This window comes from Cnephaeus nilssonii (assembly GCF_951640355.1).
Source record: "Cnephaeus nilssonii genome assembly, chromosome: 1".
In the NCBI taxonomy this organism is placed as follows: Eukaryota; Metazoa; Chordata; class Mammalia; order Chiroptera; family Vespertilionidae; genus Cnephaeus; species Cnephaeus nilssonii.
Window position 1 is genome coordinate 111,108,369 of NC_137072.1, and position 15,979 is coordinate 111,124,347.

The following is a 15,979-nucleotide window of genomic DNA, read 5'->3' on the forward strand; positions in this document are numbered from 1 at the left end:
GACAGAGAATATTAGCAACATGATTTCTATATATCAGTGTCAATTTGTTAATTTCAACTGGGTCAAACATTAAAATAATAAACTCCATATATAATCATATACCATAGCTTAGGTAATCAGTTATAGATTTAGAGTAGAAAAATCATATTGCATGTCATCTTCACTAGTATGTATTAAACATATTTCTTAAACTATAAATGACAGCTTTATTTTAAAAGATATAAAATAACTTTAAAATAATTAAAATCTAGACAGTTTAAAAGGGATACTTTCATTAAATAACCTTATTAGTATGAAATGTTCTTTAAAGGTTAAGAGATTTAGATTAGAAACTTTGATAAGTGCTCAAATCAAAATACAATTCTTCTGTGACTTTTCAGACATCGCATAAGAAATCTGTGATAATTAATACAACATTGATCAGTAAAACCCAATTAGAAACAGTTATACCATAGCAAACAGAAATGAATTACCTCGTCTTCTCCCATAACTCCTTGCTGCATGTAAACAAAGACAAATTGTAAAATGTCAGAACTAAAAATAAGCCCACATATACAAATATTTGTGATATGAAAAGTTGTGTGGGCATCTGGAAATTAGTGCTACTTTGTTTTCAAGCTACAATAATACCAATATATAACATATGCATGATGTTTTACCATTTACAGAGCACTTTTATTATATATCTCACCTAAACTGTATAAAAACTGTGAAATTAAAAGGAAATATACATTTTATTCTCATTCATGTTAAAATTCATGAATAAATATTTGTTTCATCAGAGCAGGATAGGAATATGTAACACTTTACAGTTAAATAGCATCACAAATAATTTTTCCAATGAATGGCAACAATTTGAATTAAATCCTCATTTTTCTACTTATTAGTAGTATATATAGCATATATAGTCCAACAAATGATTATTCAGATTCAATTCACATTATACCAAACCCTGCTTGGAAAAAGTACTGAAGACACAGTAAAGAAATCAATCCATATTTAAACTTGCTTAGTTGAAGAAATTATCAATGACATACTATAGCTAATAATGCTTTCTATTCTTTTAGTACATATTATAACAGCTTTCTAAAGTGTTTATGTCTTAACATCTGAGGTAACAGGGATTCAGATGCAAATTATTACTGGTATTATCATAGAATAGTAGGTATGTTAAGTACTGTGAAAGTATAAATTAGTAAGGCATTTTCATCTGGGACTAGCAGTTTATATAATTCCTTATGAAGAAAAAAATACAATTTATTTTTCATAAGAAACTACCAGTTAGATAAAATTCACAACTTGTTTTTAAATAACTCCTTCCCCCCGCCCCCAATCTGAATATACAACAAGTACTTTTACCCTGAAATTGATATACAGAACCAAGGCAGTAAACAAAAAATGACTGTTGAATCTCAGATCTTATTTCATGTTCACAGTGTCTTAGGCCTGGAAAAAATTGATATGGAATAAATCTCAAATCGAAATATATATTACAGTTGTCAGAAATGTCTCCTCAAAAGTATAAAACTTAAAGACCAAAAGAAAACATTTCATCTCATTAAATATATTCTACTAGAGACCCGGTGCACGAATTCGTGGGGGGAGCGGAGGACCGTGGGAGGTTGGCCAGCCAGGGGAGAGAATGTGGTGGGAAGTTGGCCAGCCTGGAGGGATGGACTGTGGGAGGTGGCCGGCCGAGGGGGAGGGACTGCAGGAAAGACTAAGGGAGGTTGGCTGGCCAGGGGAGGAACCGCGGGAGGTTGGCCACTGGCCCCAAGAAGGGAGCCGGCCCTTGCTCCCCCCCCCCCCCCGGGAAAGGGGCTGCGTCCACCGCCACCCACCCCCAATTCCCTGTCCCAGCCCGGGCTCCAGGGCTCTGGCGGGGTCAGGAGAGGAGGCAACGGTAGCCGGACCGGGTGTGGAAGAAATGGATACCGGTTACAGATACCGCTGTCGGCGCCCACTGCATGGTTACCTGCCTCCCCCCTCTTCCTTCCCTCTCTGCTGTGCCGGCACTGTGGCGGGCGGGTGGCCCCTGGGGAAGGGAGAGGACTGGAACGAGACAAACTCTTGTGTTGAGGGCTGACTTTCTACAGATTGCAGCGAGGAGCTGCTCTGCTACGTACGAAACCCTGACCCAGAAGCAGGTCTCTACAAATAGTTTAGCGCCAGGGTCCCATGAGGGCCTGCTGGGGGGAGGGGCCATGGGAGGTTGGCTGTGAGAGCGCACTGACCACCAGGGGGGAGATTCAGAGTTGAGCATCTGCCCCCTGGTGGTCAGTGTGCATCATAGCGACTGGCTGACTGGTCCTTTCTGTCGTTGGGTCATAATGGTTGCTTAGGCTTTTATATATAACGATTATTGAAGTTTTCAAAATGCATTTTAAATTTTATTCCAAGACTTTAATATAAGGTGTCTATAAGGTGAGAATATAGCATTACTTCCCTTGTAATAAAAAAGGGAACAAGTTAGACAACTCTCTTAGTCATTTACAGTTCAAGAAATAAGTAAAAAAAGTATATAAGGTTTACATAAGTCTTCTATGGAAAATAACTTCATTTGCATCTCTGCCATTCTACTGTCTTTATCTATACTAATAAAAGGGTGATATGCTAATTAGACCGGACGTCTTCCGGACATCCTTCCAGAAAAAGCCATGGTGGCGGGGGTCAAGGCAGAGGTGGTTAGGGGTGATCAGGCCTGCAGGGGAGATCAGTTAGGGGCGACCAGGCTGGCAAGGGAGGGTGGTTAGGGGTGATCATACCAACAGGCAGGTGATTAGGGGCAATCAGGCTGGCAGGCAGAGAGGTTAGGGGCATCAGGCAGGCAGGCAGAGTAGTTAGGAGCCAGTGGTCCTGGATTGTAAGAGGGATGTCTGACTGCTTTGAAACTGGCAGTCAGACATCCCCTGACAAGTCCTGGATTGGAGAGGGTGCAGGCCGGGCTGAGGGATTCCCCACCCCCACCCCCGTGCACCAATTTCGTGCACCGGGCCTCTAGTTTAGTTATATATAATCTACAGCATACTTAACCTGTCCATGAGTGCTAATTATCTCAAAGTTCTACAGATTAACCTAACCTATATAGTTTACCTGTATGTATACACATGTATAATTTATGTATATAGCTAGCTATATATACACATTACATATATGTTTATGTGTAAAGGTTTACAGTTGTGAGTACACAAAACAGTGGTTATTCTTATATTATTATTTATAATTATTCTACTATTTTCCATACAAACAACTGTAAACTTATTTTTGCCTCACACTCTATATGTAATTTACATAGAGCTTACCTATCTAAATATTAGTTTAGGGCAGTGATGGCGAACTTATGACACACGTGTCAGCACTGACACGCGTAGCCATTTCTGATGATACGCGGCCGCATGCCGAGGATGAAACATTTGCTGCTCCTGAGGATGAAACATTTGCGACTAGAGTCTTGGAGTTAGTTTTTTCCTCAAAGTGACACACTACCCGAGTTATGCTCAGTTTTTTGGCGAAGTTTGACACACCAAGCTCAAAAGGTTGCCCATCACTGGTTTAGGGTGAGGGTAGGTGTGGAAGTATCATTTAGAATTTGGTTATCTAGGTCTTCTAAGTCTTCTAAAGGCCTTAAAAACCTGTCTCAAAGAGACGGGACATCAACTGTGGAAAATCAGATGGATAAAATAGGAATTTTAAAACTATCAAGAAAAGACAATAAAAGAGTGGATTCCCGTAAGTCTTTAATGTGGTATTAAGCCTAAAAATGAACAATAGGCCCCCAAACACTTCACAGCACAATCTCAGGAGCTGGGCTTCCTGCTTATGCCTAGGCAAGGTCTAGTGACATTAATCTGGTACAAATTTGCTTTGGGGCATCCCATTTATGGCTGTAGCGGGTCGGACATTTATATAGCAACTAAAACTATTCTCAAGTTTAAGTCAAATTACAAATTATGATGAAGTTCATAATGTGGTACATAATTCTTAACTTACTGAGAAAATTAATGAAGCTACTCAATATTAAAACAGTGAAAATAAATATAAGTGTTCACAGCACCTTAGATTTCATCTCATTCCTGGCTTGAACACAATTATTTAGAAAATTTCTCCAACTATCTCATACTGAGGAATTTTAGAATCCTATAAAGAGTTATTCCACTTGTTTTTTAGACAACTCTCAGATTGCAAGTCTCTTAATTACCAAAAATAGAACTGACTGCAGATGGAGTTAAACCATGTGAAACATTTCCTATTCCCTGTCATGGAAATAACCAATCTGCTGCCATCACCCAAAACAATGATGGGTGTACGCATTTCCTACCAATGTTTCTACATGAATTTCTGGGGTATATTCTGCTATAACTTTATCAGAAAACCCTACGGAGAAAAAAATCAGTAAATTACTATTTATTATGTTTTTAAAAAGTCTCCTTTAAACAATATACCTCTCTAATCTCATTTATAATATGATTTAGAAAAAAGTGAGTACTTTTTTTAAGCATTAAAAACTGTATTTAGATATAAAATTTCAGGTACATTATAAAAATACTTTATACAGAAATGGGGAATTGGCTATTTGATATCCTATATAATAAAAGGCTAATATGCAAATCTACCAAACAGCAGAACGACTGGTCGCTATGACACTCACTGACCACCAGGCGGCAGATGCTCAATGCAAGAGCACCACTCAGCCAGAAGCCAGGCTCATGGGTGGCTAGCACAGGAGCAGTGGTGGGAGCCTCTCCCGCCTCCGGGGCAGCGCTAAGGATGTCTGACTGATGGCTTAGGCCTGTTCCCGAGCGGGCCTAAGCCATCAGTTGGGACATCCTCTGAGGGCTCCCAGACTGCAAGAGGGTGCAGTCCGGGCTGAGGGACCCCCCCCCCCCAAGTGCCCCCCCCCCCAAGTGCACGAATTTCGTGCACTGGACCTCTAGTACATGTATAAAAATATATTTTTGTGTGTATGCACATGAATGTTAAAATGTATATTATATATTTACATATATATTTTTTCTTTTCCTTAATGAAAATAAGAGGGGCTGTGAGAAATGCCTGAAGACCTTTCCTATGCAAGTGGCTTTACAATTTGGTCCAGGGTTACCAATATTATTATTACGTCCTAATCCATAGCTACAAAACAACAAAACAAAACAAACAAAACGAATAATTCTAGCATTCTCTTTAGGGTCTTTCTGCCCATATGTTATGCATTAATAAAAATACTACTTTCCTTGATGCAGGGGTTAAGGGGAAAACATAATTCAAACAGAAACAAATACTTGAATGTTCTGTACTATTATGAAAAAGAGAGTATTTCTGTTGTGTATTTTTTTACTATTGATAATAAAAAGTGTAAGATTTATACACTTATTGAAATGTAAACATTCAAGCTGTCATTCTGATTTCAGAGAGTACTTAACCTGTGGTTTTTAAGCAATCTACCCATTCCTATGCAAGGAGACTTTCCTAAAAAGCACCTGGATGTTCCAGTTGGACTCCTACTTTGGATTACTCAATAGTGGCAGTCTCCACCAGTCGATTCCACTTGATTTCCACTTGATTTGAGGAATATGGTCTATTCAGAAGTAGGAGCTGCTTGCAGTTATATTTCTTTGGCATTTTTTGTTGTTACAATTTTTTAAAAATTGATACAACTTCATGAGATATATGGGTGTGGGATTATACCTCTTTTTCTCTATCTGAGTTAGCAGAGGCTCGGAGTTAAAGATTTATGAGAGCTACAACATAGTTTTACCAACTTCCCGACCTTTATCCCATACCTTATTTGTCCCTTAATTAAAGGAATATTTAAAAGTTTAACCATAACACTAATTAACTAGGAAGATAGGATCATAAAACCTTTACAATATTCGCCTTATCTGCATAACAACTATACTACTATTTATATATTATTTTTTATTAAATGGACACATGCCTAGTACTACTGGAACATAACAGATTTCTGCCAGTTCTGTATTTTCTAAAGAATGACCTTAATTTGTAATGCATTTATTTTAATGCATATTTGTGTACCATCAAAAGTCATTGTAACACAGGGGCAAGCACACCACACTTTAGGAAACTGCCTGAGTCATTTTCTTTATTGACCCAAATATGTCCCTATATAGCTTCTTCAAAATGATTCTGGTTTGGCTTTCTGCAATAACATAAAACAAGCCTCCTTTGTTCATTACATGTAACGTCCTTCAAATAATTGAAAATATAAGTTATGCCTTCTTTAATTTTATATTATCCAAAGTAAACAGTCCCAACTCCTTTTTCTATTAATAGGACATGATTTTCACTCTTTCAAAGTGATTTTTGTCACTGTTCATCATCACCCACTGCCACAGCTAACGTTTCCTTCCAGGAACTGTTCCAGATACATACTTTACATGAATGAATGCTTTCACTTCTCAGACAATCCCGTGGGGCAGGCAGCATGCTCTCTCTTAGACAGAAAGAATCCAAGTCAGAGTGAAGTTAGGTAAGCTGCCCAAGGTCACATAGCTAGAAAGGGCAAACTTGAGCTTAAGCTCAGAGACTCTGGCTCCAGAGTCTGTGGTACCAACCACTATGAACTACTATTAAACCACCACACAAAATACTAATGTGTTATTAAATATCGATTTTCAAAGTAAATAATTTAGCTATGCTTATTGGTGAAATAATACAACTTATTTAATCAACTGTCTAATTGTTAAATCTCTGGCATACTAAAGTGTAGTAATTTAAGAAGCAGCTCTATGTATGAAGATCCACACTTTCTTTAAACAGTCAATAATATTTAATAGTAATTTACCATACGTAAAGGCTTGTTATTAACATCACTTAATTTTCACATTTCTCAGGGAGACAATATGTTAAAAATATAGTTGAATTACAAGCTGTTACAAACTAGCTCAAAAAATTTCCCCTTATGTTTTAGTGCCCTTTGCCTACTTTTCTCTTCAATAAATCTTGATGTCTACAAAAATCTATTTAAATTTTTAATATTCAAATGCTTCTTTATCCTATACATATACAAGTTCAAAATTTCCAGAATGCTTTACTGTATTGAGTATGTATTGTGGCCATAAAGTGGCAGACTATGAAGACTGCTCACATGATTAAAAATACAGATTTGCCCACAAGATGCAACTCTTTCCTGAAACAAAATATGCTTGTTTCTACTATGTGATGAAACATTTTCAATCTAACATCTACATTATTTAGAAAAATTTAAGCAACTGATGAAATAAATTCATTTAATTATGTTTAGTGTAACCAAAAGTATAAGTTGTAAATACAGTTCAGCAACTAAGCCCTATGCTCACACATAACTGGCATATTCTAATGTGATTACAATATACTTCTTAATTATCCTAGTTTATTACACATTTAACAATCTAAGAACATCTGTGAATGATCAAACAGATTACCTCAGATGAATTTTCCTTTAGATGGATTTTGACAGCTTATGTGAAACATTTGTAAATTCAAAATTTTTAACTGAATTGCTTTGTTTAGAAGTTAATACAGAAATGTGAATGATCTTTATTTACCACAAAGAATATTTTTAAAAGTGTTTAAAGGAGGACTAATACATAAATAATTTATTGTTACCTAAATCTATCATTATTTTATAATTCAAGCCACAGGAATAAGAAAAAATATTATCTATTTTCGGTTTTAAAAACTCAATTTCAATAATATAAGTTATAGTCATAGATTTAAAGGTCAGAGACAAGCTACTCAAATAATGTTGTTTTTTTAATTCTGTGGTAGAAAAACAGTTGAATGAAGTCCTGGAATGTAATTTCTAGTACCAGAAGGTCAAAGTCTATATAAACTCTGTGATTCATGATTCACTGGATTTATAAACTTGGCCTAGTGGACTGTTTTGAGGTCCAGGGTGGATGTGGCTTCAGCGTAGAGTGCACAGTCTGGCCCCAGAGATAGGACCTTGACAGTTCTATCTCTAACTGTACTTACAAACCTTCACTGATAGATAACTCAGTGCTCAGACTAGGAGGACGTGTGGTGGGCAACTCAATACATCATGGTCAAACACAATGAACCAATCACCGTATCTAATGCTTCAGTTACTCTTTCATTACAAAATCCCTTCCACCTTGACAATCTCCCAGGTAGCCTGGACTTTATTTCCACCTTTCTGCTACTAAAATAGTCTTCACTTAACATTGGTGCACACGATCTAGCTTTACATTGGCCTTTTTTCAGCATTTGTCCTACAACTTCATTGCCATCTTTTTTCAACTAAGGTTTAGCTGAAAGCCATTCTAATGATATAATTATGTATTTTAAAGTAAATACTATCTCTATTATTACTTCTTCCTACTTCCTGCTCATCACCCACCTTCTGATTTAAAAATACCTTTCTGAAGGATATTTTAATCCTTCATGCTTACTCCCACAGTCATGAATGTGTTAAGTACTGTAACTCTCTGAATACAATGTTTGTCTAACAGAAAGAAAACAAAGTTTAATGAAAGTTTATTCTTTTTCTAACTTTGGTGAATTTCACATTGTAAAAGTTCTAGTTAGAATAGATAAAGTTAGTGTGACCACCATCTTTACAAAGTCACCAGTATATTCTTTAGTTGAACATTAACAGTAGTGCTATAGTAATAACAAATTCTATGTATTTGCAAACATCATCTCATTTAATTCTCCTAATAAACCTTGAGATTTTATTCCCATGCTCACAGAAGTTACTTCATCAAGATTACTCCCATTGCCTGGAAAGCCAATATTCAAACTCAGGACTGTCTCCAAAGACTGTGGTAACTGAATTGAGTCATACTATCATAAATATGCTTCAGTGGTGGCTTTGCCAGCCAGAATATACTGAAACACCCAATTCTGCTTTCTGTACATAAAGTGTTGTAGCTTTATTTTTGTACCTATAATATGACTAACATATAGAATAGGAAAGGTTTAGAGAAAGGCATTCAACCATCTTTATTTATGTAAATCAACTGGAAAAAGAAAATGGTTTCATACAACTTACCATTTAACATCAATAGATTGTCAGTTCCTGGATGTGGATAGCTCAATCGACCTTTAAAAAGATAGGAAAGTGTGAAGATTATTGAGCTATTTGCAAATTAAAATAGAAAGGGGCATAAGGGGAAAACTATTGAACACAGCATATTTTTTAAGGACTAAAAAGGTAATGTTTAACTCAAAGTACATTAACTAAAATGATCCTTGAAAGTTGAAAACAAAAACAGTTAACCTACTTCCTAGATCATAAGAGCACAATGAGATTTGGAAAAAAATCCCTATAGAATAAAGTCTATTTATTTTAAAATATAAAAACAATGTAGGTATCCTAGTCTTTCAAACTTAATAGAAGATGTGAGAATTTCTTAATATTACAATGTTGTAATTTTATTTTTCTAAAAATAAAATTTGAAAAAAAGTAATTTCTATTCTTAAATAAAAAAACCTGAATATTAAAATAATAAACAGTAAAAATTCATGATGACTTGCCATTTAATTCAATATCATTTTATATAGTTGTATTTAAAGAAGTTTAATGAAAATGTCTTAGAAGTATTATTACAGGTATTGGAAATCTAACTTGTTTTAAGTTTAAAGATGATATAAAAATAAAAATATAAAAAATGAAAATAGTAAGGCTTAAGAGCATAATAGCATAGTGTATTTCCTTTGAGTCATTCTTCACTTAGGAGTTTTGCATTACTAAATGCAGAAAGGACAACAGTATATATTAAGAAAAAAAGGTATGCACGAACATACTGTAGTTTATCCAACATTTTTACATTCTAGCTTGTTTGGTGAAATGCCAAAAGTGAGGATAATCACTGTTTTTAGTTCATTAAAATATAGGGCTTTTCTCTAACACCTAAATCTCTGATAGACTATTTAAGAGATACATTAAAATCCATTTAGAAATCTGCTAAAAATGAAATGTCTGTGAGATTGCATTTTAGCAACTTTCAGCACAATCCCTTTAAAAAAACATTACTGGGACCTGGGGAGTATTATGCTGAGCGAAATAAGCCAGTTAGAGAAAGATAAGCATTACATGATCTCACTCATATGTGGAATGTAAAGAACAAAATTAACTGATGAACAAAATAGATCAAGAGACATAGAAGCATGGAACAGACTGTTGAATCTGAGGAAAGGAGGGTGTGGGTGGGTGGAAAGAGATCAAAGAACTTGTATGCATTTATGCCTAACCCATGGATGGACACAGACAATAGGGTGGTGAAGGCCTGGGGCAGAGGGTGGGGGCAGGCTAGAAGGGGTCAATGGGGGAAAAAGAGGACATACTAATTCAACAATAAAGATTTTAAAAATAAATAAATAAGGAAAAAATACATTATGATAACAAATAATGTATTGCCACCAGAGGGTGACCAATAAATATCTGAATGGAGTTGGCGTGATTAGTAAGGAGTACAGATAAACTACATTACCTTTACTACCTCTGCAAATACTCTATATTTCTGGGCCCTTTACTCTGTCCAAATATTCCATACAAGACAAATCTTAAACAACGGTGTCACTCTAACAGCATAGAAATATAATAATTGTTGTGATAGCTCAGAATGTACAGAAAAAGCAGACCTTTCCTAAACAGGATTCCAACAGCATGGAACATTACTTTGAAGTATCATAGCTTATTTTGGAAATATGCCTATTTCTAAACATCTTCTTGCAGATGAGTAAATTTAGAGAAAAATATAAAACCACAAAAAATTACTATTATTTCTGACTTGAGACTGAACATCAAAACTATGAAAGTGGCAACTTGTGTTGCTGTTCTGTATAACAAGTTCATTAAGTCTTGCACACTGACAGTGTGTAGGAGGATGAGAATACAAATATGCATAATATACAGTCTTCCCTTATGTGCTTATGATATAATAGTGAAGACGGACACAAATATACAATTTCAATAAAATCTGCCAAATGTGAAAAGAGTTATGTACAGTACCCTATATAATAAAGAGCTAATATGCAAATGGTCATCACGCCCTCGCGCCAGGGCCAGGGGACCTGAGGCTGCGTACCCCCCACTTGCCCAGTGGGGCTTGACTGGGGTGGAGCCAGCAGGGTCTGGGTCTCGCACGATTTTCAGGCGCACACAGGTGGGCGGGGACTTGACTCTGGGTCCCGCGAGGGATTTTCATATACATTTTACTAATTTTCTTTCATCTTTGACACTTCTATTATAAAGGGCAAATAGCAATATTAAAATATTTCCTCTAATTAATTCCCTTTTAATGTGCATGAATTTCGTGCACCAGACCACTAGTGCTATATAAAAACCCCCACAAAGGTATTTAACCAAGTCCAGGGATTCAGGCAAAACTTCCTGGAAAAAGTAAATTGAACAAAGCCTTAAACCTTGCTTCATTTAAAACAAAAATAAAAACAAAAAACAAAACAAAAAAACAACACTAACTTTCAATTGCCATGTAATTACCCTTTAACAGATTCATTGTTCACTTTATCCCAAGACACAGATAACAAGATATTTTCATTGCTAATAGTTTTTGGCTTCTAGGCTCTGAAGGGACTTAAAAGGCACACATGTGGAAAGTTCAAAAGACAGCTACCTATTTACAAATGGATATATACTTGTGTATGTGTTCTAAAACATAGATCTCAAAGCAGGAAAATCTCTCAACATAATAAAATACTCCAAAATGAAAGAAATAAATTTAGACTATGTTAGAATTATACAATTACTTTTTCTCTACTTCAGTGAAACTACATCTTTACAAGTTAACTTTTACAGTTATATTTTACTTAGGATAGTTTAAAATTACTTTCACCAAGAACCTGCCAATTGATAATAACTAACATTTGAGGATTTGTGCCAGAAGCTTTTCTAAGTTCTTCACAACCTATGTTATTTAGCTCTCACAACAATCTATGAGTTAGGTATTACGATCTTCCCATTGAAGATGAAGACTCTGTGCCACAAAAGATGAAATCACTTGCCCAAGTTACACCTATCAGGTAGCCCTGGCAAGACTCCAACCCTGACAGTTTGGCTCCACACTCTTAATCACTATCTTATAATGATTTCCCAGGTGGTAATGTAATTCAAAAGAAGGTGTGTATGCATAGCTATAGGAAAAATTCAGCCATTAAGAAAAGTCACAGAATTTTCTCTAGTATATTAGATAACATACTTCAATATAGGTAAAAATACATTGCTGTAAAACCAATTTCTTCTCCCTATAATCCAAAAGCCGTGTGGTGCAGAGACTAGTAGTTGTACACTAATACCTGTTCCTGTGAATAGTAGGACCCCCAAATGCCTAGAGTAAAAATCTACATTTCTCAGCCGTCCTTGAAGTTACATGTGCCCATGTATGTAAAATCTGGCCAATGAGATGTAAAGCAGAATTGGAATGAATAGTTTCAGGGAAGATATTCCCTTTCCTTCACCTTTTTCCTTCTCGCTGGAAAGAAGATGAGATGGCTAAACTAAAACAGCCATATTGTATCATGAGGCAGAAGCTGGGTGTTATGGATAACAGAATCAGACAGAAGATGCCTAGATCCATGAAAATCACTACTATACTTCTAGGAGTCCTATGTTTATGTAAGAGAAACAAACTTCTATTTTATTTAAGCCATTTATGAGTTTTTTTGTTGTTCCAGAAGAACCTAATCTTACAATAGTTCTCTAGTAATAAATTTGGTCAAATAGCTTATTATTGCGAAAATATCATAATGTATAATTGTATAATAGTTTTAATACATCTATAAATAATAAATATATTACCCCTTGACACTTCTTTTACATTGATATTATGAAATTTAAAATAAATAATTTTGAAAAAATATATATTTATTCTTAGGTGTCAGTGAATAGCTAGAGGACCTACAGTATCTTGAAATTATCTTATTAGTCTATTTTGATTTAATAGTAATGTGTATAATACATATTCATGATATAATTCATGTTAACTATTTTAGATGCATATTTGAGCAACAAAAACACTGAGAAATTGACAATTGCACTGCATATAAGTTATCACATATAGACAAGTTGTCAGTTACTAAAATTTTAACAAAGCATTATTTTAAAAAAATATATTTAAGTCAGGCCATTTAGAGAATGAGTTCTTTCTCTAAAACAATTGCTACCAATTTTAAAAACAAAATAGTGATGATAAAATAATAAAACATATGCCACTTTTTTGTATTTAAACCTTTTAAAATTGTAGAAATGTGAACTAGAAATAATGAAAATGAAGCCAAACACTTCCCTAACATCCTATATAACAAAGAGGTAATATGCAAATTGACCATCACTCCAACACACAAGATGGCCACCCCATGTGGACACAAGATGGCCACCACAAGATGGCCGGCAGGGGAGGGCAGTTGTGGGCAATCAGGCCAGCAGGGGAGGGCAGTTGGGAAGGGCCAGGCTGGCAAGGGAGGAAAGTCAGAGGTAACTCGGCCAGCAGGGGGGAACCCAGGCCTGCAGGGGAGGGCAGTTGGGAGGGACCATGCCCCCAGCTGCCCTCCCCTCCAGCCTGATCGATGCCTAACTGCTCCCCTGCCGGCCGGGCCTCTTTGCCATTCCTCAAACATGCCAGTCATATTCCCATTTCAGGGTCTGTATATTTCTTCTTCTTTTTACATAAAATGCAAAGATATGACCAAAACTTGCACCTTTCACTAAATTCTGGTCATTAAGAGATGCCATCTCAGACCATTCTATCTAAAACACCAGATTCTTTCTCTCTCCCTTGACACTATGACTTTTCTTCACACCACTGGTTCTTTTTGCCTCTATCCTTCATTAAAACAGAAGATCCATAAGGGCAGGATTATGTATTTTTGCTTTCATCTACTACATCTCTATCAATCAAAAGCACAGTACCTAAATATGTGTTTACATGGGGGACAGAAAGTATATTCTCTAAGGAAATGGAAATATTACAGAACAAGATCAGTTCATTACAAATCTCAAGTATGGGGAGAAGAGGGAGGACAAGTCCTGTTCTTCATTCTTTGTCAAGATAAATTTTCCCCTTTTCTATAACTATTTTAACAAATACAGACAAAAAAGGATCTCTAAATTCATAGTTAATGATGCCAACCTATTCCTCGTTAGTGATGAAAAAGTGCTATAGAACACTGCATTCCATTCTGCCAATTCCTTAATTAAATGTATTAGGGTTACATTGGTTAATAAGATTATACAGATTTTAAGTGTGCAGTTCTATAATCCATCATCTGTATACTGCATTGTGTACCTATCACCCAAAGATAAATCTTCCTCTGTCACCATATATGTGACCTTTACCCTTTACTAACACCTCTCCCTTCCCTCTGATAACCACCACATCACATCGTAGTCTGTGTCAAAAACACCATTTAATTCACATTAGAATCATAAAGATCCTGGGTTAGAATTAACATTAGACCAATTAATAAGATAGTATGGTGCAGTGGTTAAAAACTCAAACTCAAGAACTATTAAGTTTCACCACTTACTGGCACTGAAACTTGGTTAATCTACACTAATAAAAGAGAAAGATGCAAATTGACCATACCTTCATGATGCCCACCAGCCAATCAGGAGTGGGTATGCAAATTAACACAACAAAGATGGTGGGTTGATTTGCATACGCAGGCACTGAGCAGCTGGGGGCCAGACGCAGGCATTCCACACCACCCCAGCTGCTCTGGGCCTCTGGGCAGTGTGAGAAGGCAGAAAGGCGGCTCCCTGCCAAAGCGAAGGCAGAAAGGTGGCTCCGGGCTGGAGCAAAGGTGGAAAGGTGGCTCCAGCCGGAGCGAAGGCGGTGCTGGCAGCCAGGGGAAGGAAGGCCCATTCTTGCACAAATCTTCATGCATTGGGCCTCTAGTCTATATATATAATAGACAAATATGCTAATTAACCAGGACGCCGTAATGGGTCGACCTGACAGGAGGAGGTTGCATGCACAGTGTCAGGGGCAGGGCGGCAGGGTCCTGTGCGCGCCTGTGCTGGGGGAGGGCCTGATCAGCACCGGCTGCAGCTGCTTCAAGGGCCGGAGAGGGAGGCAGGGCCAGACCGGTGGTGGACACAGCTGCTTTGGGGCCTGGGGAGTGAGGCAGGGCCAGCTGGCAGCGGCCATGGCTGCTGCGGGGCTTGGGGAGTGAGGCAGGGCCAGCCGGCAGCGGACACAGCTGCTGCAAGGCCTGGGGAGTGAGGCAGGGCCGGACAGGTCACTTGAGGGTGGGCGGCACCACACGATTTTGAATTGCGCACTAGGCTCCTATTATCTAATAAAACCATCGATCTACTTTAGTTTCCAGTAAAATTATTGTTTAACTCACTCTTAAATCAGGATCCCATCATAATTTTTTTTACCTAATAATTATTTATAACTTTTAATGTTTTTATGAAATCTATACTAAAAAGTATATCAAGAAATACAGAATATCAAAAATTTGTTTCTTGTAAAATATAATCACAAATAAACAAGCCATTAATCATCTAGTGAGATAAAACTGGTACTAATTAAGATATATGCAATTAATATTGAAATCAAGTTGAAATAATGGTTGCAAAACTTTACATTGTAGAAGGGTAAAATCATATTAATAAGCAATGGCCAATCAAAATTGCCAATGGCAGTGTAAACTGGCATAAAACAAAAATAAGTTGGCAATATATGCCTAGAGCTTTAAAATCAATTGTATTAAGTCTATTTTATAAAAATAAACACAAAAAAGCTTAATAAATTTTATTTAAAAATTTGAAATAACTAAATGTCCAACTCTAGGGGAATAGTTATACAAACTATTTCACATGCATGTTAATAATTTTTAAAAATTCTAAATAAACATTGAAAAATATGAATAATTTTGGAAAATGTGTAATCATTCAGCCAACAGTCTATTAAGCCCCTCGTATCTGCTTGACATTTTGACAGATGTTGATCAAGATAAAGCCAAAGCAGAGGTTGCCATTGGTCCCATG

At 36.4% G+C, this 15,979-nt stretch overlaps 1 protein-coding gene across 8 annotated transcripts in view; it reads right to left on the minus strand.

The window, feature by feature from the left end:
• Positions 1-15,979, minus strand: part of CPEB2 (cytoplasmic polyadenylation element binding protein 2) — a 62,644-nt gene that overhangs the window by 21,537 nt on the left and 25,128 nt on the right. For 4 of the 8 annotated variants that reach the window (XM_079791959.1, XM_079791955.1, XM_079791958.1 and 1 more), the window contains 2 exons: positions 9,014-9,064; positions 474-497 (listed from right to left, as the gene is read on the minus strand). In XM_079791959.1, the coding sequence (XP_079648085.1) occupies positions 474-497; positions 9,014-9,064 (75 nt within the window). The remainder of the gene's footprint in view (positions 1-473; positions 498-9,013; positions 9,065-15,979) is intronic. The other 4 variants (XM_079791961.1, XM_079791957.1, XM_079791960.1 and 1 more) reach the window with 1 other exon arrangement.